This window comes from Triturus cristatus, chromosome 3_1, assembly GCF_964204655.1.
Source record: "Triturus cristatus chromosome 3_1, aTriCri1.1, whole genome shotgun sequence".
In the NCBI taxonomy this organism is placed as follows: Eukaryota; Metazoa; Chordata; class Amphibia; order Caudata; family Salamandridae; genus Triturus; species Triturus cristatus.
In genome coordinates, this window is record NC_140583.1 from 667,119,710 (window position 1) to 667,145,490 (window position 25,781).

Sequence of the window (25,781 nt, forward strand, 5' to 3'; positions counted from 1 at the left end):
ACACTTAGACGCTTGTACACGCACGCACAGTCAGTATAGAATAGATTCTGTCCGAGAGTCCTTCTTTTGTGGATAACATAGTTCTTTAAACATAGGATGTTAGATATGATTTGGGATTAGGTTGACTTGACCCCCCAGACTTCTCGTCTCCACATATAGAGCTAAATGTCAAGTCCCCGTCACCCCCTAGTTACACGTCAATTACACGTCATACTGCTGCGCGCGCATCTATGCCAAGTATTATCTTATAGATCCACCTATGTATTACATCATAACCAATCATGTTTCTTTTTACTCATTATTACACCCATTTTCGGTTACGCAGACCAAACGTCAATGTCCTTATCAATTGTTACGCCTACTGTATTCACTTCATTATAATGTATGTACTATAAAAGTTACTTCTTGTCAATAAAGTATGTACTTCACTTCCTGAACCCCCGTGGTGATGGAACTTGAAGCATCCGATTATAATCGATTATTGGAATAAAGCCCATTCCGAAACTCTAATATCACGGATTCTGCCTCTCATTTTACTGAGCTATTTTATAATGTTTCTGTATCAAATTCAGTCCCGGTAAAGGAATTTTTATTTACGACAGACGCATAAATCCGCTGCAACATCCTTGCAGAGTTCTTCTTCCAAAAAATACAAACAATCTACACCTCCTTTTCCCCCACCCAGCTCGACATAACCTCCGCCAACTTCTCAAGTGCAGCACCCCGATCTTCAGCCACCCTAGATACCTTCCCCCCTCATTAGAATCCATTATGCACCAGGTGAAATCTGACTCCCCCCAAGACCCGGCACCCCCAAGTGCCCTGCTGACAGTTTTTGGCAACATTCTTCCCACCACACTCGACCTGCTCAATGCCTCCATCTCCTCCTGCATTGTCCCTCCCCCCTGGAAGCACGCCATGGTTAAGGCCCTCTTGAAAAAACCCAACCTAGACCAAGAAAACCCCAGTAATTATCGGCCAATCTCCCAGTTACCATGGTTGATCAAGATCCTGGAGAAATATGTCAACTTGTTACTGGTAGATTTCCTGGAGAATAATCATTTGCTCGATCTCTCCCAGACAGGATTCCGTCCCATGCATGGGACCGAAACCGCCCTTCTCACAGTAATTGAGGAGGCCAGGAAGATCCTTGATCAAGAAGGCTCTGCAGCAATCATCCTCCTTGACTTAAGTGCCGCATTCAACACTGAAAATCACGACATACTAATACACCGACTTACCAACTTAGGAGTTTCAGGAAATGCCATCACCTGGTTTAAATCCTTCTTGGCAGACCGTTCTTTCCAGGTTTTTTAGGGTGAAATCACCTCCCCCAGCAAGCCACTCAGCTGCGGTGTGCCTCAGGGCTCCTCCCTGAGCCCCACACTACTTAACGTATATATGAGCCCCCTAGCTGAGATTGTCCGTCCTTTCGGCATAAAAATCATCACTTATGCCGACGACACTCAGCTAGTGGTGGCCCTTAACCAGCCAAATACCTCCCCTAACAACCTGAGTGGATGCCTGGAGGAGGTGGCCAAATGGATGACACTCTCCTGTTTAAAGTTGAACGGGGACAAAACTGAGCTCATGCTCCTAGGTAATACCCCCAAGCTCAATATGAACTCACTCTCATCTGCCTCGGTCCTGCCCCAGTGCCAAAGGACACAATCAAGAGCCTGGGCATCTGGCTGGATAACTCCCTCAACTTTAACCATGAAGCAGCTAAACTCTCAGCCACCTGCTATGGTCTACTTAGGCTACTTCGAAAAATCCTTCCCCTACTTCCATTCCAGGCGAAACAGATCATGGTCCAGGGTCTCATTCTATCGCGCCTGGACTTTGGGAATGCCCTCTATCTAGGGGCCACTCAGTCCACCTTGCGCAAACTCCAGATCATCCACAATTGCGCAGCCCGAACACTCCTTCAGATCCCCCGTCGACTCCCAATCAATCCTGGATTAAAGAGCCTCCATTGGCTCACAGTTAGGGAAAGAATTGAATTCAAGGCCCTGTGCATTGCCCATAGGGCCTTCTGGAAGACGGGCCCTGCCATTAGCCAATCGCTGATTACCCCCTACCACCCGAATAGACAGCTGAGATCAGCATCTTCCTTCCTCACCCTAGTGCTCAGGATCAAAAGAACTAGATGTGGATCCGCTCCTTAGCTTATAACTCGGCCAAACTCTGGAACTCTCTCCCCCTCCACTTGCGGGCAGAGCCCAATCTGCTCCCATTCCGTGAGCTTTTAAAAACTCTGCTCTTCAACAAACCTGTATAGTTCCTAACTATATTCCTGCACGCATTTGTCTGCAGCGCTAGGACGCCTTAGGGTAGCTATCGCGCTTAACAAATGGTCTTTTCATTTCATTAACCATAACGGGACTGATTGTCACACTGCCAGGTCCAACTGGTTGCGCAGCAACCCCAGGTGGGCCCACCTGGACGTTGCGCATAACATATCGTACAACAGCCCTATGCACCTGTTTCAAAGAGGTGTGCATCACGCGGAGTTCATCCACTCGAACTGTCAGATAGCGTGGGTCTGGGGTGTACCCAGCCAAAACCGGCCACGTGGCCCCATCGATAGTGTTGCCATGGCGATAGCGGAACTTCAAGATGTGTATAGGGCCGATAATTGTGAGGAAGATCCAACGGAGTATAAGTATGGAACAAATCATCGTCCCCATTTACCGCCGGAAAAGTGACTCCCGAATAAAACACTTCAAAGTGTTGTGTTGGATCTACTTCCACCACAAAGATAAGATCGACACCCGCGTCAGGCACCCCATATGCTGTCAAATGCCGACGTAGTGCCGCTCAACTATGCGCCGGTATATCTACTTCAGCCATGAAGACAAAGAACGTCTAACAACCTAATGCGCGGCAGCACAATAGAGTGTATCTATGAAAAGAAAACACCTTTTAATAACATCATACTTGAAGAAACCTATAAAAACATCAATATAGGAGGTATCACCGTCACATATGTTTCCGGAAACAGAAGCGAGGGTGTTGCGGACAAGTACAAGTACTACTCAAGTGTCTCGCAGATAAGAGCCAGACCAAACGCTGGTTGCGCCATGTTGCAGGGATTCTGCACATATACAGAACTACGCGCAAGAAACCAGGACCTCGGTGTACAGTGGTGTACCAACTGCCCACCTTAGTACCCGGAACCCCAATCCGACTAGCTATAGTGTCTCATTTGTTCTCCGTACTACAGCGAAGTTACCAATGATTAAACATCCTAGAACATGTAACTCAGACTCTCTCAGTAATCGCGGTTGCAAGAACACTCTTATCAACTCACTCATACAATGTGAGTAATCAGAGACACAGTATAGTTTAAAATGTTTAATGTGCTCTATAATGCAGTACACGAGCCAATACTAGCAGCAAAATGCACAAACTCAGTATAGTGAGCATTGTTACAATGCCATAAAATATGAACAGGGATATCATTTTATAAAGCTAGTAGAAAAAAGGCCTAATGAGCCTTGCCACCCTCCCCGTGCTAGAAACTAGTTTATTATAACTATAGAAGACCTCTGAGCTTTGTCAGGGGAACCCCATACCTGCAAGGGTTTTCATCTCCTGACAAACACAGCTCTTCTCTTCTGAAAGATTTCCCTTCAAGTGCTTTAACCTGCTTACACGCAATATATGAAAATCACCCGATTTTCAGTAGTGGCAGTATTATGTCTAACATGCATGGGACTGACCAGGGGAACAACCTTTACAACGCAACTTTTACAACGCACTACCATTACAGCGAAACTGTTACAATGCGAGTGCATTGACAACGCAGGACATTACAACGCAAGTCTTTACATCGACTTGCACTAGATGGCGTGCTAACATTAAAAATAGTGTAGTTTACTATCCCAACACCTTCCCTACTGTTACGTGGACTGGAGTTGGAATAGTAAATTACACTTTTTTAATGTTAGCACGCCATCTAGTGCAAGTCGATGTAAAGACTTGCGTTGTAATGTCCTGCGTTGTCAATGCACTCACGTTGTAAAACTTTCGTTGTAACAGCATGCGTTGTAACAGCATGCGTTGTAACGTCATACATCCGACTGACCAACTCAGCTTAATGGAGCACATTGTTTTCAGACCTTGAACACACTGTGCAGACAGAGCCTCAGAGTACAGCAAGAAAAGTGAAAGGTAGGCGGTTCTCATGTGAACGAGCGCAAGCACAGGATTTGTGAAAACAAATTCATGTAGAAACGTGTGCAAAACGCAGCAACATGGCAGCCAAGTTTATACTAACTTGTGCTAACTTAGCAATGTACGCAGTGAATCCATAACCTCACTACACTTTCCTTTGAAGGACATATTAATGCCATCACCTCATCCTGTTTTTTAATGTTCAAAATACTCAGAAATGTTTTCCCATTCTTCCCTATGGACCTGCGCAAGGCAGTGATCTCTGCACTCGTCTTTTTGAAAATTGATTATTGCAGCGGACTGCTCCTTATTGCACAGAAAAAACTCCCTGCACAAGTTCCAAATCGTTCAAAATGAGGCAGAGAGACTACTTATAGGGACACCAAAATAGCAATCTGTCTCCCACACTCTCCCTTTACTCCACTGGCTCCTGGTGAAGAAGTGGTGGAGTTTAAATCTCTTTAAATAGCTTTCAAGGCCCTACCCCATGAGTGTCTGGAATCCATAGGGCAGTTTTTCCAATGGTACACTCCTTCAAGAACACTGAGATCTTCCTCTTTGGCTAATGTGGTTGTTCCCAAAGTTAAGAACGCCACCTAGAGTGGCAAAAGCTTTGTTGTGGCAATGGCCAAATTATGGAATTCTATGCCCCTTAACTTCAAAAAACCGAAGAATTTATTAACCTTCCAAAAGGCCCTCAAGACATGGCTGTTTAACAAGTAGTTATGGTCACATTGCTTCATCGGTTCTCCGCCTATTGTCTGTCCGGTTAGCTTTTTTTCTATGTCTTGTTTTCCTCTGCAGAATATCTTAGCGCCTAGACATCCACGGGTAGTAGCGCGCTTTATAAATTACAATTTCATTTCATTTCATTACATGAGCGAGCAGGAGATTTTACTGCTTGTGGTTTTTCTGAGTGAAAATTTATCACATGATAAAATGCACACTGTAAAATGCAGCAATTACAAGTTACAATCTGTAAAGCTAAACATGTGGGTTTATACCAGAAAGACTCTTCCTTCTAAAAGCGTGCGGTAAATGATTGTAGGCAAGGAAAATGTGTACACTTTCCCTGGTGGAAAGTGCACAAAAGCACATGGATGTCAACTCAGAAAAAAAAAAAAAATTCAATAGTACAGATAATCCCCCCAAAATTATAAAAAATCATATCCATCAATTATCAACGATGCCACAATGACCACAATAAGGAACTCGTAGGGAAAGCAAAGCCCATGAATACAGTTCTCACAATCACTCAAAAGCACCAACATGGACTCAACTGTTGTCCTTCTCCTGATATTTTTCCTGTTACAGTATTCTATGTTGCTTGAAGAAAAGTACCAGGCTGCACTGCACAACTGTGTGAGTGAGGAGGAGGTCTCTTAAGACAAGGGTCAGTCTCTGGAACACGGCAGAGCATCAGGGTCTGACAGCTTTGACACTTGCAGTCAAAGTGCATGCGGTTTTAGTGCTTGCGTTGAAACTGCATGGAGTCTGCTGAAATACCAGGGTTGCACAATTCATTTTGACTACTAATCGTGTTTAGTATCAGTGTTTTCACCATTAAGTGTATGTGTTTGCCAATGCAGAATGACTGTGGGGTTTTATTGTCAGACTCAGATTAAGGGACATACTATTTTGTGCAAAATATATCTTATGCAGAATTGGTAGCTTTAAAGACATTTTTAAAAGTCGCGATTTTGAACGACAAATAGCAAGGAAAGAACTTTGCAACCTTTGTGGAGTTGGAATGTTTTGCATAGATATTTGCATACGCCTCACTATGAGGCGCGGGAGTGCCGTGTACATGGAGTATTACCTGTTGCACTTATTGCCAGAGATTGAACTGTTAACATTGCTCTTGGTGGGGAAGCAGCACTTGTGTACATGTTATTTTTTAGTTTGAAACAGATTTTATTTGTTGAAAAGATAAAACATATTACAGTAATCGAAAGAATATTACATAAGTGTAGAATAATACTGCTAGATCATATGGGGGTAGGGTGAGGAACGAAAGTGAGAAAAAAGTGGGGGATAGAAAGATAGAAAAGGGGAGGAAATGTAAACTCCATATTGATCTTTATAAGCAAAAAACAACAGTTATGCATACAAATTCCTACTATATTAAATTAGTCTATAACCATAGGATAAAAAATAATTTAAAACAACAGTATTTGTAAAGTCAAGGGGGCTTGGACACTTCCTCAGTGTAGGGGTTATGTGAAGGTATCATGTAGCTGATACATTTAAGAAATCAGTAACGGGCAACCAAAGTATATCTCTTTTAATAGCAAGTGTGATTGGATGTACATAGGCTCTATCCAATCTGTGGTTGTAGCAAACTCCATACCACCATGCTTGAAAAGATACAGCAGAGGTATCTTTCAATGACTTAGTGATTTGTTGAAATGCAACAGCTATGAGTAAATCAATAATACGAAAATTAACAGCATGAGAGGACCAAACTTCGGAGATGCTACCTAGAAACGTATGAGAAAGAGAGAAAGGAATATGGGGGTGGCAAATAGTATTAATTTGTTGCCAAACTCGGGTCCAAAAAGTATGAATGGCTGGGCAGCCACAGAGCATATGTTTGAGATCTGCTGATGGGGCAGTACAAGACCAACAAGTAGATGTGATGTCAGGGTCAATATTATGTAGGTTAGCTGGAGTGATCAGAAGCCTATTATAAATAAAAATCAAAGTTTGAGCAGTGTTTGCTACTCTAGAAGACTTCCTTACTTTAGTCCAGATTTTATTCCATATTGGAATAGGAAAAGATTCTCCCAAATCAGATTCCCAACTACGTTCCACACCTGATTTATCACGAGTAATGGGGATATCCAATACATTTTTATATATTTGGGACGCAGAAGTGGAATTGTATAAAAACAATCTTGTAATAGGAGGTGAAGAGGTAAGTGTATGAGTAGAGACTAAAGCATTATAAGAGACTTGAGCAGGTGCAATCAAAGACATATTTGGATTGATATGAAGAGGGAAGAGAAAAACGGGACTGTAATATTGAAAAGGGGATACAAATACATCCTGAAAAAGTTGATGAGTCCATTTAAGGCCGTAAGTTAACCAATCTTTAGAGAAAATAACCAGTTGTTAAGTTTGATATGTTTATTATACCAAATTGATGAATTTAAAAATTTAGTAGATGAGAAGAGTGGTTGGAACATTTTACGAGCATTTTTGAGGATAGGAAAAGATAGCGATAAGGGAACATGAGAAAGAGAAATATATTCTTCAAAGGAAAAAGGGTGAAAAGAAAATTTTTCAATATCCATCCACAAAGGGTAAAGGTTAGAATCTTTTCCATTACCAGACAATAAAAAAGAGGATTGTTTAAGAAAAAATGAAGTGTGATAGGAATAAAAATCCGGAACATTAACTCCACCCATGTGTTTAGGTTTTTTAAGTTTACAAAGAGACATTCTAGCCTTTTTGTTATGCCATAGAAATTTCGAAAGAATACTATATATACTTTTATAGAAAGACTTAGGGATATTAATCAGAATGTTTGATAAATAAACAATATTACCGGAACAAGCATAATTTTTATAGTGTCTAATCTACCCCACCAGGATAAAAATAAGGGGTGCCAACGCGCAGTGGAAGTATCTAATGTTGTTTGTAATTCTTTTAGATTTAATGCAACCATATATTTAATAGAAGGATTGAACCATAATCCAAGATATTTAATTTTCAACTAGATTCCAGTGAAAAGAAGATAAAAAATCGGCATGAAAACAGAGTTTGTTTAGTGGAAGGATTTCGCATTTGTCGGCATTGAGTTTATAACCTGAAACAAGAGCAAAATCATTCACCTCTGATAGAAATGCTGGCAAGGACGTTTGTGGATTTGAAATAAATAATAAGATGTCATCTGCATATACTGAGAGTTTCAAATGATTGACACCATATGAGAAACCTGTGATGTCTGCATTCAATCGATTTTTTTATAAAAAAAGGTTCCAGGGCAAGGATAAACAAAAGTGGAGATAACAGGCAACCTTGCCAAACTCCTCTATGAAGAGGAAACGAAGAAGATACAAGTCCGTTAGCTAGATTAAAAGACCTGGGAGAGGAATAGAGTAAAGCAACATAATTGATACATTTTGGGCCAAAACCAAACCAAGCAAGTGATGAGAAAATAAAAGGCCAACTGACTCTTTTGAACACTTTTTCAGCGTCTAGTGAAATTGCTGCTAACAATTTTTTATATGATTTAGATTTACTTAGGACATTGAAAAACAATCGAGTATTGTCAGATAAATGCCGTCCCTTAATAAAGGCACATTGTTCTTTTCCAATCAATTGGGGCGACAAACAATCGAGACGGAGGGCAAGAATTTTCACAAATATTTTATAATCCAAATTAATTAAAGAAATGGGTCTGTAGATTTTACACAATGTGTGGTCTTTGTTTTCTTTAGGGAGAAGACAAATTAAAGCCTCCTGAAAAGATCCTTCTGATTTCTGAGTTGAGATAAAATACAAAAATAATTGATGTAATTTGGGAGAAGGAGCTGGGAAAAATGTGCCTAGAATTTAATTGTAAAACCATCAGGACCTGGAGCGTTCCCTTTTTTAATAGATTGAATAGCAGTAAGAATGTCATTGACTTGAATATCATCTTCTAAGGAAGAGAAATCCACATCAAGAGAAGAAGGTGGAGGAATAGAGGATAAATACTGAACAATATCAGTCTGTTGAGAAGGAGATTCAGGAGTATAGAGGTTTTGATAAAAATGTGTAAATTCCAAAAGAATATCCTCATTCTTATGAACTGTAGTATTGGCCGAAGTTAAAATTGATTCAATCTTAGTGCGTTCTTTTTTAATCTTGAGATAATTGGCAAGAAGATTGCCAGCTTTATTTTGTGCACTATAATACTTAGCACTAGATCTAAGTAAATATAGATTAGTGGATTCATTTGAAAGTTTATTAAAAGTAAATTTGGCCTTGATAAGTTCATTCAAATCAGATTGGGCCTTGGTAGAATAATAGGAATGCTCCAATTGCTTAATGCGTGAATTAAGCAGTTGTATGGTTTGAGAGGAAGATCTCCGTTCCAGAGCTACAAACAAAATAATGAAGTCTTAGAGCCAGCTTTAAAGGTGTCCCAAATAAGTTGAGGAGAGGCATGAGGAGATTCATTTTCTATAAAAAAAGTGTGTGCAAATTTCTGAAAAGCAGGTGTAAATTTAGGGTCCGATAGAAGGGAATTGTTAAATCTCCATCTCCTAGTTCCTTCAATGGGAGGGAGTAAGTCTAGATCTAAGGAGACAGGGGCATGATCAGAAATTAATATAGATCCTATGTCAGAATGGCAAATATGTTGGGTAAGGGCCTTAGTAATAAATAAGTAGTCTATACGAGATTGAGAGGAAGGACCTGGAGAGAAATAAGTATATTCTTGGAGAGTGGGGTAACATAATCTCCAAGCATCAACGAGGGATCTTTGAGCTATAGTAGATGTGAATTGAGTATGTATTAAAGAGGAAGTAAATTTAGAATTAGAACGTCTATCTATAAAAGGATCAACAACCATAGTACAATTTCCACCAAGTATCAGATAATTATCAGTGTATGTCATAAATTTAGATAAAATCTGGGGCCAAAAGAGCTCATCAGGCTTAGTGGTTGCATATAAACTAACTAGTAAAGAGACTGAAACCCCTCTACCTTCAGAATCTGCATCTTGATGTATAAGTTGGATATCCAAACGTTTATGGCAAAGAATAGCTGCACCATTTTGTTTCCCCGAACCTGTAGATGCAAAAATGTGACCCACCTATTGCCACTGAAGTTTGGCTATCTCTTTACTTGTCACATGAATCTCTTGCAATAAATCTATATCACCTTTTAACCTAGCAATACGCGATAAAACCCGTTGATGTTTTATGGGAGATCCCAGAACTTTAACATTCCAGGATATACATTTTAACAACATCTAAAAGAGGATCCAAACCTTCAAGACACTCCGCAAGGCCAAAAATGTGCAGATCATTACCCCTACTACTGTTTTTCAAATTTTCCACTTGTTGTTTAAGGTGCAAAATCTCCAGATGCAAGGAAGGGACTTGGTTGCTAACAGCTTGAACAGAGTCAACTCTTTGTTCCAAGTGAGTAACTTTTTGCTCCATGTGTGACCATTTGTCCTTGAGACTTTGGAGACGGATATTTGTTCCCTCAATGTAAGGTTTGAGAGCATGTATTTCCTCAAAAAGTAATTCCATAGATATTGATGTTGGAGAGATGGAAGGAGAAGGTGGGTCCTGCTTGACATATTTACCTGATAGAGATGATGAGGCAGAGGGTATTTTAGATGAAGGTTTAGAAGTATTGTGAGGCATAGTGGGCGTCGCACCACCGGTGGCAGAATGACCAGAATCCAAGTCTTCCATATTCGCCTGTAAAATGCTAAAAGGGTTAGAGTCCTCTAATGGAGTACAGTCAAAAGGATTAACACTACCACAGGTAGAGCGGGCTTTTGCCATAAAATATAAATCAACAGGAGTTTCCTTGCAAAATAAATTAGATGTAGTAGTACACACTGCCTAAAGAAGTCAGGAGATTAAGAAAATACCTCTGTAACAGGCTTCTTCAAAAAGATGACGTGCACTTTATTCAACGTATGAGGAGAAAAGGAGATAAAAATAGCATCATGGAAAAACTATTTTCAGAGCCAGCATTCACCAGAAAACATGTGGAACATTAAATAATGAAAAAACTCTTGAGGCGGTTGAGCATCATGAGGAGACTGTCCGGGCTGCAAAAATACAGAAACAAAATGGCGGTCGCAAGTAACTAAGTGCGACCGACAGGGAAAAGAAATTGCAGGTAGCACCCACCCCTGCCACTGGCAGATGGCTCAAAGCTCACCGCTGGGCTTCATTGTCGTTTGCGTGCAGTTTTGGGGTCCAGGCAACAGGAATTACCCTCAGGAGGAGACCCGTCTCCTCACACCGCCACAGAGCTCCATGCAAGGGCGGCCATCTTTGTTGGAGCAGAAGCCACGTCCCCTTGTGTACATGTTATTACAGGCACCGACATGTTCCCGGAGAGTGGCCTGCTTCCACATGGTGCACCTGATAGGTTACTGTGAGACAAGGCAGTGTTCCTTTTATATTTTTTATTGGATTCACAGTAGGCTTGGCATTTGATAAAAACAATTTAAGGATGAAATATTATGACATGGATTCCATGCTGACGTTAACAAGAAATGTAAAAACATTGGCCAAGCTGAGTGTTCAGAAACAGATTGTACTGGCCTTTTGTTTATAAGCGGATTTTTGACGAGCATGAGTACATTTGTTGCGTCATGCTTAGTTCTAGTTAGTCACTGAGAATAAACAGCATTACATTTCTTTAACTCTTTTTTCTGGATATTTATCTATGTCATTATTCTTTCTCTTTTTTTAGCTGTATCTTGCTAGTGACCAGAAGACATTTGTGAAGTGTGCCCGGAAGTCCCGCATGCAGGAAGTGTTTTTGACGGCAGAACCTTCCTATCTAACCTGCTGGCAAACCTCCTATTTTGACCCACAGATGCGCATGGAGTTTGAGGGTGAACCTGTTCCAGTAAGTAGGCACATTTAAGCTGATTATTCTCTCCTGGATCTGCCTGCCCCTTGATTATTTGTGCCCGAACCTTGAAAGCTACCCACTTCTCACCCTCAACAGAGCCGCGTGCTGTGCTTCCCAGCATCACAGCTCCATTTTCCAGCATTTCAACTCTTGGACTTCAATACCGCATTTTGCCAGTGGTGGTCTTCTGACGGCATTATAATAAACTGAACAAGGTGCTCTTTCCCATAAGGGCAAAAAGAACAGTTGATGGACAGAATGCAGAACAATGTCATACATTCATCCCTGTACAGAGATCTGGGCCAAAATCCATTGTTTGTTTTTGCTCACCATGCCATTCCGGTTTGAACCCAGCCATATGCAAATCAGCCTTGACCCTGTGCCTCCTGGGAACAGTCCAGCCCGAACTGTAAAGTCAGGTCCTCCCTGGACTGGAAACAAGCATCCGAGAACCGGTTCCCATGAGTCACAGAGTCAAGACTGATTTTCATATGGCCAGGTGTAAACTGGGGTGGCATGGTGAGCAAAAGAATGATGGATTTAACCAAGATCTCTTGACTGGGGGTGAATGTTTTGATTTGTTCTGCATTCCGTCCATCAATTGTGTGTCTTTTGCTTTCTCGCCTTAAATGCGCCAGGTATACCCAGACGTGGGTCCTGGGCTCACTGTGCCACTGGAATCAAGCTATCCTGGCTGAAGAGGGGTGAAACCCTGAAACCTGTCCTAGAAGGCTTGTTTCCGGTCCAGGGCGGACCTGGCTTGGCAGTTTGGGCTGGACTGTTCCCTTGAGGCACAGGGTCAAGACTGATTTGCATATGACCAGGTCTAAACCGGGGTGGCATAGTGAGCAAAAGAATGATGGATTTAACCCAGATCTCTTGACTGGGGGTGAATGTTTTGATTTGTTCTGCATTCCGTCCATCAATTGTTTGTCATTTTCTTTCTCGACCTAAGTGCGCCAGGTATGCCCAGACGTGGGTCCTGGGCTCACTGTGCCACTGGAATCAAGCTATCCTGGCTGAAGAGGGGTGAAACCCCGAAACATGTCCTAGGATGCTTGTTTCCGATCCATGGAGGACCTGGCTTGGCAGTTCGTGCTGGACTGTTCCCATGAGGCACAGGGTCAAGACTGATTTGCATATGGCCAGGTCTAAACTGGGGTGGCGTGGTGAGCAAAAGAATGATGGATTTAACCCAGATCTCTTGACTGGGGGTGAATGTTTTGATTTGTTCTGCATTCCGTCCATCAATTGTGTGTCTTTTGCTTTCCCATAAGGGGTCACTGTACACAAACAGGATGCTCCTGTAATGTTTGAGTTGCCATCATTTAAGTTCTGTGAAATTTGATTGTTTTAGAAGAAAAAATGAATCATAAACAAGCACCCATGTGCTTATCCAATAGATTAACGGAAACTGTGTGTTCCCCACTTCCATTACGTACTGAACCACAAAGTGTTTGCATTTGCAGACAACATTTTGGAAATAGTGCTATTTGGGGAGGCAAACGCCTGCACACTGCCCCCTAGCTTCTTTCACAATGTGATGACTAGGGGCAGAGAATGATCACAAGTTTCAACCCTTGCAGCTCTGTTTCTACTTCCATGCTTATTTGTTCCACCCATAAGAACCATAGATACAGTAAATAATAACATCCTTCTGAAGGCCCCCCTACTGGTCTGCTGACCTTTATCTGAAACATATGGGTGCTTCCTATTTGTATGTGTAATCCATCCATTACATCACTATGTAATGTTTATCGTCCTAAAATCATTTGAGGTACTGGGGACTGTTTTTAGGTCTGGCATGAGAGCGCTGTTTTGTTAGATACTTATTATTACCAATTCTTTAAAATATAGGCCGAGTGTGCATTGGCTCCACCCAGAGCTGCATTTTCACTGCCGAGTTTTCTTTTAAATGTTTAGTCAGGACTCGGAATGTAATCCCGCCTATTGGCTTTGCCAGTGCTTGTTAAGTTATGTGATAGCACAGGTATGGATATATTTACATTTTCATGATCCTACAATCGGAGTGTTATAGGGCCATCTGTTACAATTTACAGTTTATTGCCTGCATTTCGTTCTACATGACCAAGTAGAGGGGCCTCACGAGAAATGTGTCTGGGCATGTTGTGTTGGGTGCTGTTGTCTTGCTCACAGCACCAACACATGTGCAGTGCTGTCAGCACGGGCCTGCTCTATTTAAGTGGAGCTGAAACGCAACTTTCAACTCTAACCCATAGTACTTCTGCTATAATGGTCAAGCTTGTATCCGTCTTATGGCATTACGGTGTATGATGTTTTCCAGGTTGACAACATATGTACTGCTCGATCACAGCCTATGACACGCTTTTTACAAAAATTGTTAACCTGCAAAAAAGTCTACATTATTTTTGCTCATCCTGGTCCAGACCTTTCTCTGTATTGGTCTTTCTCCCCCCCCCTTACACTCTAGCAAAAAGACTTAACTACTCTATACACATCCTTCCCTTATAGAATCAGACCTCTCCCCATTAGTCCAATCCTACCAAACTCACGCTTCTCAAGCAACACGGGCCCATATAATAGAGATCACTCAGATCCCAATGACCTAAAAGTGGAGTGCATAGGCTGTTTGCTGCCATTAAAACACGCAGCATCCTTCTACATAGAACAGCTAAGAATAATAGGGATACAGACAGAGACAAGATTGACAAAATAGCAAAACATGAAAAGGAAATTCCTTTCATGAGAACCCCTGTTAATGTATTGCATAATCAAATCCATGTGTATTATAGGCAAAAGAAAAATATGTCTAGACAGACTGACACGAGGGCCAGCCAGAATACAGCAATATGGAGAAGAGTAAAGTAGGCCAAAACAGACATGATCGATCAAAAGCAGGATTATACAGGACATCAGTAACAAATAAAAAAGTAAAGATGCAACTGGCACGAAAAAGTGGGGCATTATGACCCACACGAGCCTTTACCTTTCGTGAGGCATGACTCCTTCCCGCACTTAACAATTGCACACTACACACCTGCAAGTATGCTACATATAACAGCATACTGCAAATGTTTATAATACATACCATGTATTTCATACCTACATCTTCACAAAAGTAAATAAAATAAATTGATACCTGGTAATGTATCAAAAAGAAATGTTTTAGATGGCTCACAGTGAATCAATTAATAATCCACCAAAGACAGCCTCAGAAATGTCTTTGTCACTGTCCAAGTTTATCCTATGAAAACCCTTTTATATCTCTGTTGCACCCTGCAACTGGTCTCCCACCTATTACTGGCATTATAGTACTTTTCAGATTTTGTAGGATCACTGAAGTCCCAACTTAAAAATGGCAAGGTACGCTATGTAGTATTATAGCTTAATATGATATAGGCTTCTATTTGCACATTCTTCACCTTTTAAATACCTCCAGGCGTCAGACAGGATCTGGAAATGCTTTCATAGCAATTCTCTCCAGCACTGGCAGGTGGCATCGTACGACATCGCGTCACCTTGTAATGTTCCGTCTCGTGCGTACGGGATGTCGGGACCAATATATACAGGTCACCTGTTCACCCTGGTGTCAGTACTTTTCTTTCCATGCCAACCAATGCAGATCTGGAGCTTCAACTGTCATTCAACAGTTTTGGCAAATTTGATGTGCATGATGTCACCTAAACCATCAGGGTTTAACCCGTGTATGATATGTAACCAACAGATGTAATTTATGGACGCACATGAAGTCTTCTTGTGGTGTCTTGGCCACGACTCAAACTTGCGTTCATCATGTGCTAAGATGAAAAAGAAGGCCATCTGTGATCATGAGATGAAGCTTGCTTTGACAGATTAAGAGGTCGAAGACCTGTTCATGGTCGATGTCTATAGTGGCACGATCCCAGTCGAGGTCAAGAGCGAGGACCCACTCTCCTTCCCGAGGGCCTTTGCAAGATCAGACTTCTTCTAAATCAAGTTAAGACAAAATGGAGTCACAAAACATAAAAAACCTAAACATGGCTCTCCTGCATCGTGCCAGTAGTGCCATCAGAGTCGCATGACGCACCTAGCACCTCTAGGTAAAGCCATTCCCCCGATTTTATTGTTTCAGTTCCTACCTTCGGATCAATTTGCGATGCCAGATGAACTCCAGTAGCTGAAAAAAGCAATGGACTCGATCTCTGGTGCTGTTTTGGATCTGTCTCTGTCAACTTCAGGCCCCAAGAATCCAAAGGGGCCTATGCTTGCGCAAGCATTGATGGATGCTTTCTTGATGCCAGTTGTACCTCTGGACCTCGATTCGAGGCCATTAGCCGCATCAGCCCTGTGTCCATAGACTTCGAATGCCTTTGATTCCATCTTCGGCACCATGTCTGATGCCATGATTGAACTGTACGTTGCCACTGGCTCAGATACCTGCACCGATACAACAGATTGCTAGAACTCACTGGCTGGCTCCAGGAGAACCAGAATTTATTCTTCAACACCCGACTCCAAAACCATAGTAGTACAGGCATCAACTAGTCATACTAACTCCAATGCCTTCCCTACTGCTGCTCCTGACAAAGAGCCTAAGAAAATGGTAGTTTATGCACAAAGAGTTTTTTTTCTGCAGTGAGTACTTCCTGCCTTATAGGAAGATGTTCTCATGCTGTTGTGGGACATGGTATCAGATGTATTACCAGCTGTTCGATAACACAGACACTTGTAAGATTTTACAAAGTCTAGTTACTGATAGCCAAGATACAGCTAACTTTTCTATAGAGTCAGAGCTTGGTCCACCAGATAGTTTGGAAAGAGCAATGGGTGCAAGTGTGGGTATTGGACAACATGCATGGATATGTTCAACTGTTTTTTGCACGCAGGTTCAGCATTCATTGATGGATATGCCTTTTGATGGTTCCGGACAATTTAGAGAAAAAGTGGACTCAGCTTTGAGAGGTTTAAGGAGAGTAAGGTCAAATCCTGCTCCTTATGTTTAGCGCCACCAGCTCGTCAGCTTCCACAGCTGCAATGCCCCTTTGGATGCATCGGTAGGGGTTACCGTTAGAGACAGAAGCAATAGCCACCTGAGTTGCAACAGACCATCCAGTCTTTTAGAGGCCATGGAGCAGGATGACAGCCCTCAGGACTCCAGGGACAACGTTCTACCGGGACCCCAGACCCTTCTTCCCCAGCCCCTTGAAGGACTCTCTAATTTTAGCTTGGGATCCCACAATTGCCCTGTAGGAGGTCGAAACACCTACTACCTCCCTGGATGGAGGAGCATTGCATCAGACCAAGAGGTGCTCCAGATCATTGCACAAGATATTTCTCTACCCTTTCCACCAAACATCCCACCACCACTTCTTACGAAGGACCACTTGTCAATTCTCCAAATAGAAGTTCAGATTATCTTAAGCAAGGGTCACTAGAGAGAGTACCGGTTTCAGAATTCGGAACTGGTTGCTACTCCTGATATTTTCTGATTCTGAAAAAAGACCAGGGTCTTTGTCCCATCTTAGAATTAAGGCCTCTGAACTTCTTAAGAAAGGACACGTTCAAAATGCTCACACTGGCCTAAGTGTGGTCTGCCCTGGATTCAGGAGACTCGATGATAGCAATGTACATGCAGGATGCATGTTTTCATATCCTCATCCTATAGTCCTACAGGTGTTAATTGCGGTTTCAAGCAGAAAAGGAGTAATTCTAGTTTTCTGTGTTCCCCTTAGGTTTGACCAGTTCACCTTGGGTGTTCACAAAATTGATGATAGTGGTCACAGATTGTTAGAAATTTAGTTACTGGTTGACTGTAGTGTGAGCCCTGGTCAAGCAGCAACCACAATTCCTAGTCCTGGTAAGGCACCAGCAAACCCCAAATGAACCTGCGCTCACCACTTGGTAGCTTGGCACGGAGCAGTCAGGCTTAAACTTAGAGGCAATGTGTAATGTATTTGCCGAACACTTCAAACAGTGAAAACACCACACAAAACAATCCCACACCAGGTTAGAAGAATAAAGCAAAATCGAATAACTAAAAGAAGACCAATATGACAAAAATCCAATTAGTGGAACCGGGGTTATGATTTTTTAAAGAATAAACTGTAAAATAGTCCCTAAAAGCATAACGTGCAAACCGGGAATATCTGGTTGCGCTGGACCTTTCCAAAGTCTAAAGTTCAGGCCGACCACGATGGAGCGTGGGTTGCATACAGTCCCAGATTAGTCCTGCTCAGGTTTTACCTTCTCAAGTTTCAGGGCAAGAGTCCCGATCATGTTGGAGAGGGCCATGAGGAGCAAGGAGATCATCGCAGGCGGTGGGTCGCATGGCATGAAGAGTAGGTCTGGCGTCGCACAGGTGCAGTCTGGAGCTTCGTCTTGGCAGTCTCCTGCAGTCTAGTGATGCTGCAATGCAAACAGATGGGCTGGCGACAGTGCACTGATTTTCAATGCAAGCAGTGTTGTTCAGGTACGATTGGTCCCATTCATAGTTGTGAAGAGCTTAAAAGCTTGATGTAAGAGCCTGCTGAGCCACACCAGGTGTTCAGGATCTGAGGTTGCCACTTAGGGGTCAGGAATTTGCTGAAGATGGGTCCAGGAGCTGTTGGGGAGCCTTTTTTCCCCAAGGCTCAGATGAGGAGACCATATGACTAGCTCTTTGGGTCACTCTTAGGTCTTGGGTTTAAGATGGGTTGCAGGTCCAGTTCTTCTTCCCCAGCAAGAGGGCAGCATGCAGTAGGTCAGCACAGCAGGGCAGCCGTTCCTTTAGTGCAGCAGTCCAGCAGAGTGGCAGCCCTTGTAGCAGCACAGCAGTCCTTCTTCCTCGCAGAGTATCCACACGTCTAGAAGTGCTCTGAAGTGGTGGTGTCTGAGATCCTTCTTTTATACACAGTTATGCCATTGAAGTGGAGTGAAACTTCTAGAGGCATGTCTTTGGAGTGCACAGATGCCTTGCCTTTCTGGCCCTTACTCCAGACTGACTACACGGGGTATGCAGCCCTTTTAGTGGAAAGAGGGCACAGCCTATTTATGTGTAAGTGAGGCTGGACCCAGCTTCTCCCTTCCATACTGCTGGTGATGGCTCATCCAGTCACACCTAAGCTCCTAATATATGTATCTGTCTAGGAGGAATAAAAACAGCCCCAACTGCCAACTACGTCCAATTATGTGACCAGAGACATGTCAGCATTTGAACTCATATGTGTTTGTTTAAGTTGTACGGACATTTGAACACTTTTGAGTGCATCACAACCATCTATTGTAAAAGGTTTATTTTGCCAGGTCGACATGGCAGGTTAAAACTGCACACATAGGCTCTGCAATGGCAGACCTGAGACATATTAACAGGCGTCTTCGGTGAGTTGCACAATCAGTGCGGCAGGCCAACTAGTAGCATTTAATTTACAGGCTCTGAACACATGCAATGCACTTTACTAGGGACTTGTAAGTGAATAAAAAATGCCAATTGGGTACATGCTAAATGTTACCATGTTTTGAGCGGAGAGCACAAGCGCTTAAGCAGTGGTTAGCATTGGTAAAGTGTGCAGAGTTCTAATGCCAGCAAAAACGAAGTCAGTTAATAATAATAATAATAAAACTTTATTCGGTATAAAAAAAAAACATAAAAGTGCAGATCAAATACAAGTCAGTTAAAACAGGAGGTCTGAAGGCAAAAAGTTAGGGGGAAGCCTGCCGAAGATGCCAATTCTAACAAAGCTCATCTGCTGTGGTTGGTGATACCAGTCTTCCCACATCTCATGACTGGTTACTGAAGGCGGACTCTCCTTAAATGGTCGCAAACCACCTCCAGATGATGGCCAACCTGTTAACATTGTTGGGTTATACCATCAACATGCCGAAGTCACACCTGACTCCTTGGCAGAGCCTCAATTTCATCAGAGCCATTCCAGATACAGTGCTGTTTCAGGCCATCCTTCCACCTCAACAAGTCCTGGAAATTTGGGCTATGATCCCGATGTTTCAGCCTGCACCATAGGTCACTGTGAGAGTGGTTCTGAAGCTTCCGAGTCTCTTGGCCTTCTGCATTCTGCTTATAGGCAACACCAGGTGGCACATACAGGCTCTGCAATGGAATTTTAAGTCTCAGTGGGCTCAGCACCAAGGAAATCTGTCAGATTCCATCCACCTGTTGGAGAAGCCTGTAAAAGAGTTGCAGTGGTTGTTACTTGACCATAATTTGACAGGTGGCACACCCCTCTCCATGTCCCCATCCAGAGATGACCGTCGTGACATTAGCATTATTACTGAGTTGGAGAGGTCATTTGGGAGAGGTGGCGATCAGAGGAATTTGATGGGGAGACAAGCTTCCATTGGTGACCAGTCTGTTGGAGCTACGAGCGATTCACTTGGCTGTGAAGGCTCTTTTTTTGAAAATCAAGGGGAAGCTAGCACAGGTACTCACAGATAACATGACTGCTGTGTGGTATTGCAACAAAAAGGGGGGCAGGAAGTCATGGGTTCTGTGCTTAGAAGCTCTACATCTTGGAACTGGCTAATAAGCCAATAAGCCTTCCTGCACAAAACAATCATTAATGAAATGTTGCTCTTTCTATGTGTGCTGCAGGATACAACACACATAGAGCAAAAAACAAAAGCAATAAAAGTATTGCTCCTTATTGCGCTACTTTAGCGCCTCCCCTGGAAATCCTTGTAAATCTAGGGCAGTGTCAAAAAGCCAAAGGTTTTGCATTGGAACACCCACAGCAACTCCCATGACACGCCCCTTTGAAGCAGAGTACCGCATGAAAGAGGGCCATATTTGCAAGCTGGTGTAAAACCATGCAAAGTGGCTTTGCGTGGCCTTGCAAATATGGGCCAGCACACAGGGCCAGCGGAGCACCAAAAAAAGTGACGCTCCGGTGGCGTTAGGGGCTTGTAAAATGCCCCTTAGTGTCATGACTTTGGAGTTCTCAAAGTGGTCTTCATTAAGAGACACCTTCCACCTACATTGGGGCTCGGGACTCCTATATGCCTTTCCTCCCCTTCATCTCCTGTCCAGGGTACTTAAGTAGACCTGGCCTACGTTATCCTAGTGGCTCCAAACTGGGCAAGGATAGTGTAGCACTAAGAACTTCTGGCCATGAGTATCTGCCCTTCAATCTGGCTGCCTCTTTGGGAGGGTCTCCTCTCACATCATCAGGGCAGGGTCCTGCACCTGAGTCTGCACAGCTTACACCTCCCTGCATGGAGATTGAGCAGGTATAGCTGATGGGATATGATCTTCCTCCTGAAGTGGTTGGTGGAATCCTAGCAGTCAGGCGTCCTTCCATCAAAACTGTTCATGCAGGACACTGGTAGAAGTTTGTGGTGTGATGTTTCTCCTGTCATATACAAATCTTACAAACTAACAAACTTCCCTTTCTGATATTCTCTTGTTTTGTTTGTCATTGGCTCCGGAAGGCCTTGCTGTAGCCACAGTTAAAGGTTACTTAGCAACCATTACAGCCAATTTACCTTTACCAGTTCCACCATCTCTCTTGTTATGTGTTTCTTGAAAGCGTGGACCCATATGTTCCCTCCTATCCCATTTGTGATGCCACAATGGGAATGGAATTTGGTCTTGACTAACCTGATGTGCTTACCCTTTGCACTACAGTTGTCCTTTGAGGTCGCTGACTCTAAAAAACAGCGTTCCTCATTACATCTGCAAGCTTTCTCCTTCTTTCCTGACAAATTGGTCTTTGATCAAAGGCAGATTTCTTCCTGAGAAAGTCATGCTCTTTCATGAAGGACAGTCCATTACGTTGTCATCTTTGTATGCACCATCTCATATTTCCAAGAAATAATGTTTCATCGCCTCGATCCCATGAGGATTCTTGGTTTTTATATTACGAGGACCAGAAAATTTCGACAGGGTGACCAGCTCTTCATTGTTTTTTTTGGAGCTAAAAAGGGCAAAGTGATACAGAAGAGGACTACCTTCAGATGGATTGCCGTGTGTATTAACAATTTAACATCTGTTATGGGCTGGCCAGAAAATAGCCCATATTGGACTTGCATTCTCACTGTACTAGAACAAAGGCTGCTACTACGGCTCTAGCACATGATATTCCAGTCTTAGACATCTGTAAGGCTGAACCTGGGCGTCCTGCCATACGTTCATTAAACACAAGTGTCTGGATTTTGTCTATTCGGTCCTTCAGGATTTTATGGTCTGATCTGTTTCATAGACCCACCACCTGAGAGGTACTGCTTTGGTATCTATTCAAAAGGAGAAGGATCTCCAGCTAGAAGTCTCTATCATAAGAACAAGCTCTTAGCTTCAGTGAACTGTTTTCTGGTAGAGACTATCTAACCGTAGATTCTTCACCTGCCCTTCCATGTCCCCGGTCTGTGGATTGGACTAATAACAATCTATGGATACTAACATTCAAATACTGAAAATATGCACACTGCTTTAATGGTGGTGTCCCAAGGCTCCACATGATTTGGTACGACAGAGTACAGAAAGAAACTGACACCACCGCGAACAGGTGACCTATGTATACTGGTTCTGACGTCATGTTCGCACAAGATAGAATGGCACAAGGTGACACGATGTGGCACGACACCTTCTGCCAGTGCTGGAGGAAATTACTATGCAAACTTATCCTGATTGTGTCTGACCACTGGAGGTATTCAAAAGGTGAGCAATCAGTAGTTAGATAGAGTCTCTACCAGAAAAGGCGTTATTGAATGTAAGTTATTTGATCTTTTCTCCAGTTGTTTATTTAGCTTTTTGAAAATGCTTCCTTTTAACCATAACCTTTTCGTTAAAATTACTTGAGAACTTGGTTTTATCTTTTCATGCTATGCGAAATCCTTCATCTCCCCTTTGAAGCACAATGTTTTCCAGGCGCTTTTAACACCACAATGATAAACTGCCTTAGCAGCTGACCTTCCTTGGCTTGGGGAATGATGTTTGATGGTCATTCTATTACAATCATTTTTCCTGGTTGCCTTTGCAAACATGTTTACTATCCCAGTTTTGTAAAGAAAACCTATAGGGTTGCTTTTTTAGTTGTACAATTTGATTTCCCACCTTGGACTCTCCTTTTCTTACACTGCTCTTTGCTGGCATTTCTGCAGCATTAATAAGAAAAAGAATGAGGAAACCCAATCAATGGCACTGACGAATTAGGCTTGTTTAGAATAGTTTCCTGGTCTACAATTGGACGTACAGTAATTATCAGCATTATTTTCTCATTAATTTTTAAAAACACCAAAGATCAAATTCCGAAATGCCTACGAGGTATGAATAGCACTTTGATTGTCAATCTGCAAGCAATAACAGGTCTAATACAAGTGTGTTTTACTCCCCAGGCAAACATCAAACTTCTCATTATTCACAGCAAAACAAACCAGTGCCTGGCAGTACTTAGAAAATTTGTTTTGTGGTAAGTGATGTCAACTAAAACACACCATTATCCAGTTCTTTAAAGGAGAGAACTCAATTTCATATTAATCTGAAAGTTAGTGTGTGGGCATGATAAATACAATAGCATGGCTACGGAAATCCCTTTTGTACTCTGCCCGCTTTACCCTCTGTTATGGAATAATGTGGGTTAATCTGTATATTCCAGCAATTCAAGAAGACCGACAAAGCCTTCTTCTGTTGGAAAATAGTTCTTTCTCATCAATGAAACCATTTGAATATATTGATGCCTATGTGAGAGTGAACATAGCTAGTGAGCACCGAAGCACTGTATGTCGAGGGTAATGTAGATGACGTAATTTCATGTATGTGGTGAATTGCCATTTTTCTAGACCACCCTGAGCCCTCCACCATCTCTACATCTTTCACTGTGATAATGCAAACAGATTGTCAATAATTTAGTTCATAGTGTAGCAATTACTTCGAATCATGACACATGCGTCCCTCATTATATCTTCATCTTGCAACATTCTCTACAGTATCTCCACCAAAGACCTAATGTCAGGTTCCTGGTGCGTAGACCTACAGGGGTACTGAATAAAGTTTTGCATCACAAACCATGGGTGGTATCTTGGGAACACCCAGTTGCCACCAATGGGATGTCTATTTGTTACAATGTAGCACATACCTAAAAGTAGCACTTAGCACTAATTAGCTTTAATTGTAGCTAATTTTCCAGAGCAAATAAAGTTTCGCTCTGGAAAGTAAATAACAGGTCAACACTCTGTGCCAGTTTGCATCACTTTTTGTGACTTTGTGCCCATGCAAAGTGTTGATGAATCTGGATGTGCAGCATTGTGTGTTCAGGGTGTCTTGTTGGTGAAATGGGTATAAGTATCTGAAATCAGTGGGCCAGACTTTTTTATCCTTGTTTATTTGCTAGTTAAACAGCATCTTGTGTTTAATTTGCTATAACTGCATTAGTTGTCTTTTGAGGCAGGGCACGGCTGGTGGGTTAGAGCACATGTCTAAGGGGGATGAGAGTTGAAAAACTCCAAGATTATGTTATGGTTAGGTGAAAATGTCATTTAAAACATAACATTTCAAACTGAAAAAACAAGGTCATTCACCAGTTATAGTTTACTGAATTAACTATCACTTGTGCACCCGCCATACATAGGGTTGTCATCAATTATGTATTTTCCAATGTCATCAGCGTTATTATTAACTGCGCCATAGAACATGTCATGAGTGATGTAATATGTTAAGTGATAAGCAGTGCATGGTGGATGCGCACGTCGTAGGTACTTCAATAAACTATAACTGGTCAATTTCAGAAATCCGTTACGAGATGCCTGCCATGGACGAGTGCACATGCACAGTGGCTGTCTTCTAATGGATTTTCAAGAAATATATATTAAAAAATCCATTAATAGATGGCCTCTGTGTATGACGCTCCTCAATCTGTGCTGCCTCTACTACATTTACTCCTAGTCTCCATAGTCTGTGAAAGTTCTACTCTATCTGCAGTCTGAACTGACTCCACAATCTCCATTGACCAGTCAATATGAACTTGCACTCCTACATTCCTTTCTCTGAGTCCATATTTAAACGGGGCATGACAGCACTGTTTGCCTACAGCATACTCAATGTAGCGCTTGTTATTTTCACTGGTTTAGTATTCGATCTTTAGTCGATATTTATGGAAATCTGCAAGTTCTGAATCTAAATCTGAGTTTCTGTCTTTTTGAAGTACAGCGACTGAGATTTAGAATAGGCTTTCACAACCGAGCATGTCGCGTCAGCACATTCAACGAGCCAGTGGATATAAGGATGCTCCCTTTTCATCACTTTCAAATTTCCCGCCTCTGTTTTACATGTACATGCGTTCTGTTATTTCTAGCTCTATCCCATGCATTGCCCAACCTTAATCGACTGTAAGGTTTGAATAAATCAAGGATCTATGGTGTTCCTCTGGACCTGCTCACTGAATTAGATTTTACACTGACAATATTTCATGAAATAATTCAGGATTGTTTTTTAGGACATGCTTTGGAAAGGAATATGAAGTCACTGCTCGCACCTTCCTGGATGCCCATAAAGCAGAAGAAACGATGAACCACTGGATTATTGTCACTGGTGATCCTGGTAATGAAAAACTCTCCATGTTTACCAGGCCTGAGGTTCCCTTTGATAAAAGTGAGGAGAGCGAGAAAAAAGACAGCAGTGAACCAAGTTCAAAGACATTGTGCACAAATAAAATGCAGAGCAGTGGCTCATAATTTATTTCTCAGTCATAATGGTGTATGGGCTGCAGCCATCTCATAATAAAAATGTTTATTATCCGTGTTTCCTTTTAATTTAGTATTCTATTAGGTGCTAAACACAGAAAATGCCATTTACATACCTTGCAGCACTATGAAAAGATTGACATAGCAATTCCAATCCATGGGTAAACCACTGTTTACTCATGGGACAGAATTACGAGTTTGGCTGTACTTAACATAGCCGATATCTATCGGATGCATTAACCCCTTGCATGCTTCTGACGGAACCACTCCGTCATGAGCCACGGGCGCCGTGTGCTCATGACGGAGTGGTTCCGTCATGCTGCGGCCGTTGGCAGCCACTCCGCCCACGCGGCGCTGATTCCCCGCCTGTGCAG

At 42.4% G+C, this 25,781-nt stretch overlaps 1 protein-coding gene across 3 annotated transcripts in view; it reads left to right on the forward strand.

Annotated features, from left to right (window-relative positions):
* Positions 1-25,465, forward strand: part of CFAP161 (cilia and flagella associated protein 161) — a 197,201-nt gene extending 171,736 nt beyond the window's left edge. For all 3 annotated transcript variants that reach the window (XM_085646375.1, XM_085646376.1, XM_085646377.1), the window contains 3 exons: positions 11,617-11,775; positions 23,065-23,138; positions 25,161-25,465. In XM_085646375.1, the coding sequence (XP_085502501.1) occupies positions 11,617-11,775; positions 23,065-23,138; positions 25,161-25,398 (471 nt within the window). In that variant the 3' untranslated portion in view covers positions 25,399-25,465. The remainder of the gene's footprint in view (positions 1-11,616; positions 11,776-23,064; positions 23,139-25,160) is intronic.
* Positions 25,466-25,781: the final 316 nt, after the last annotated feature.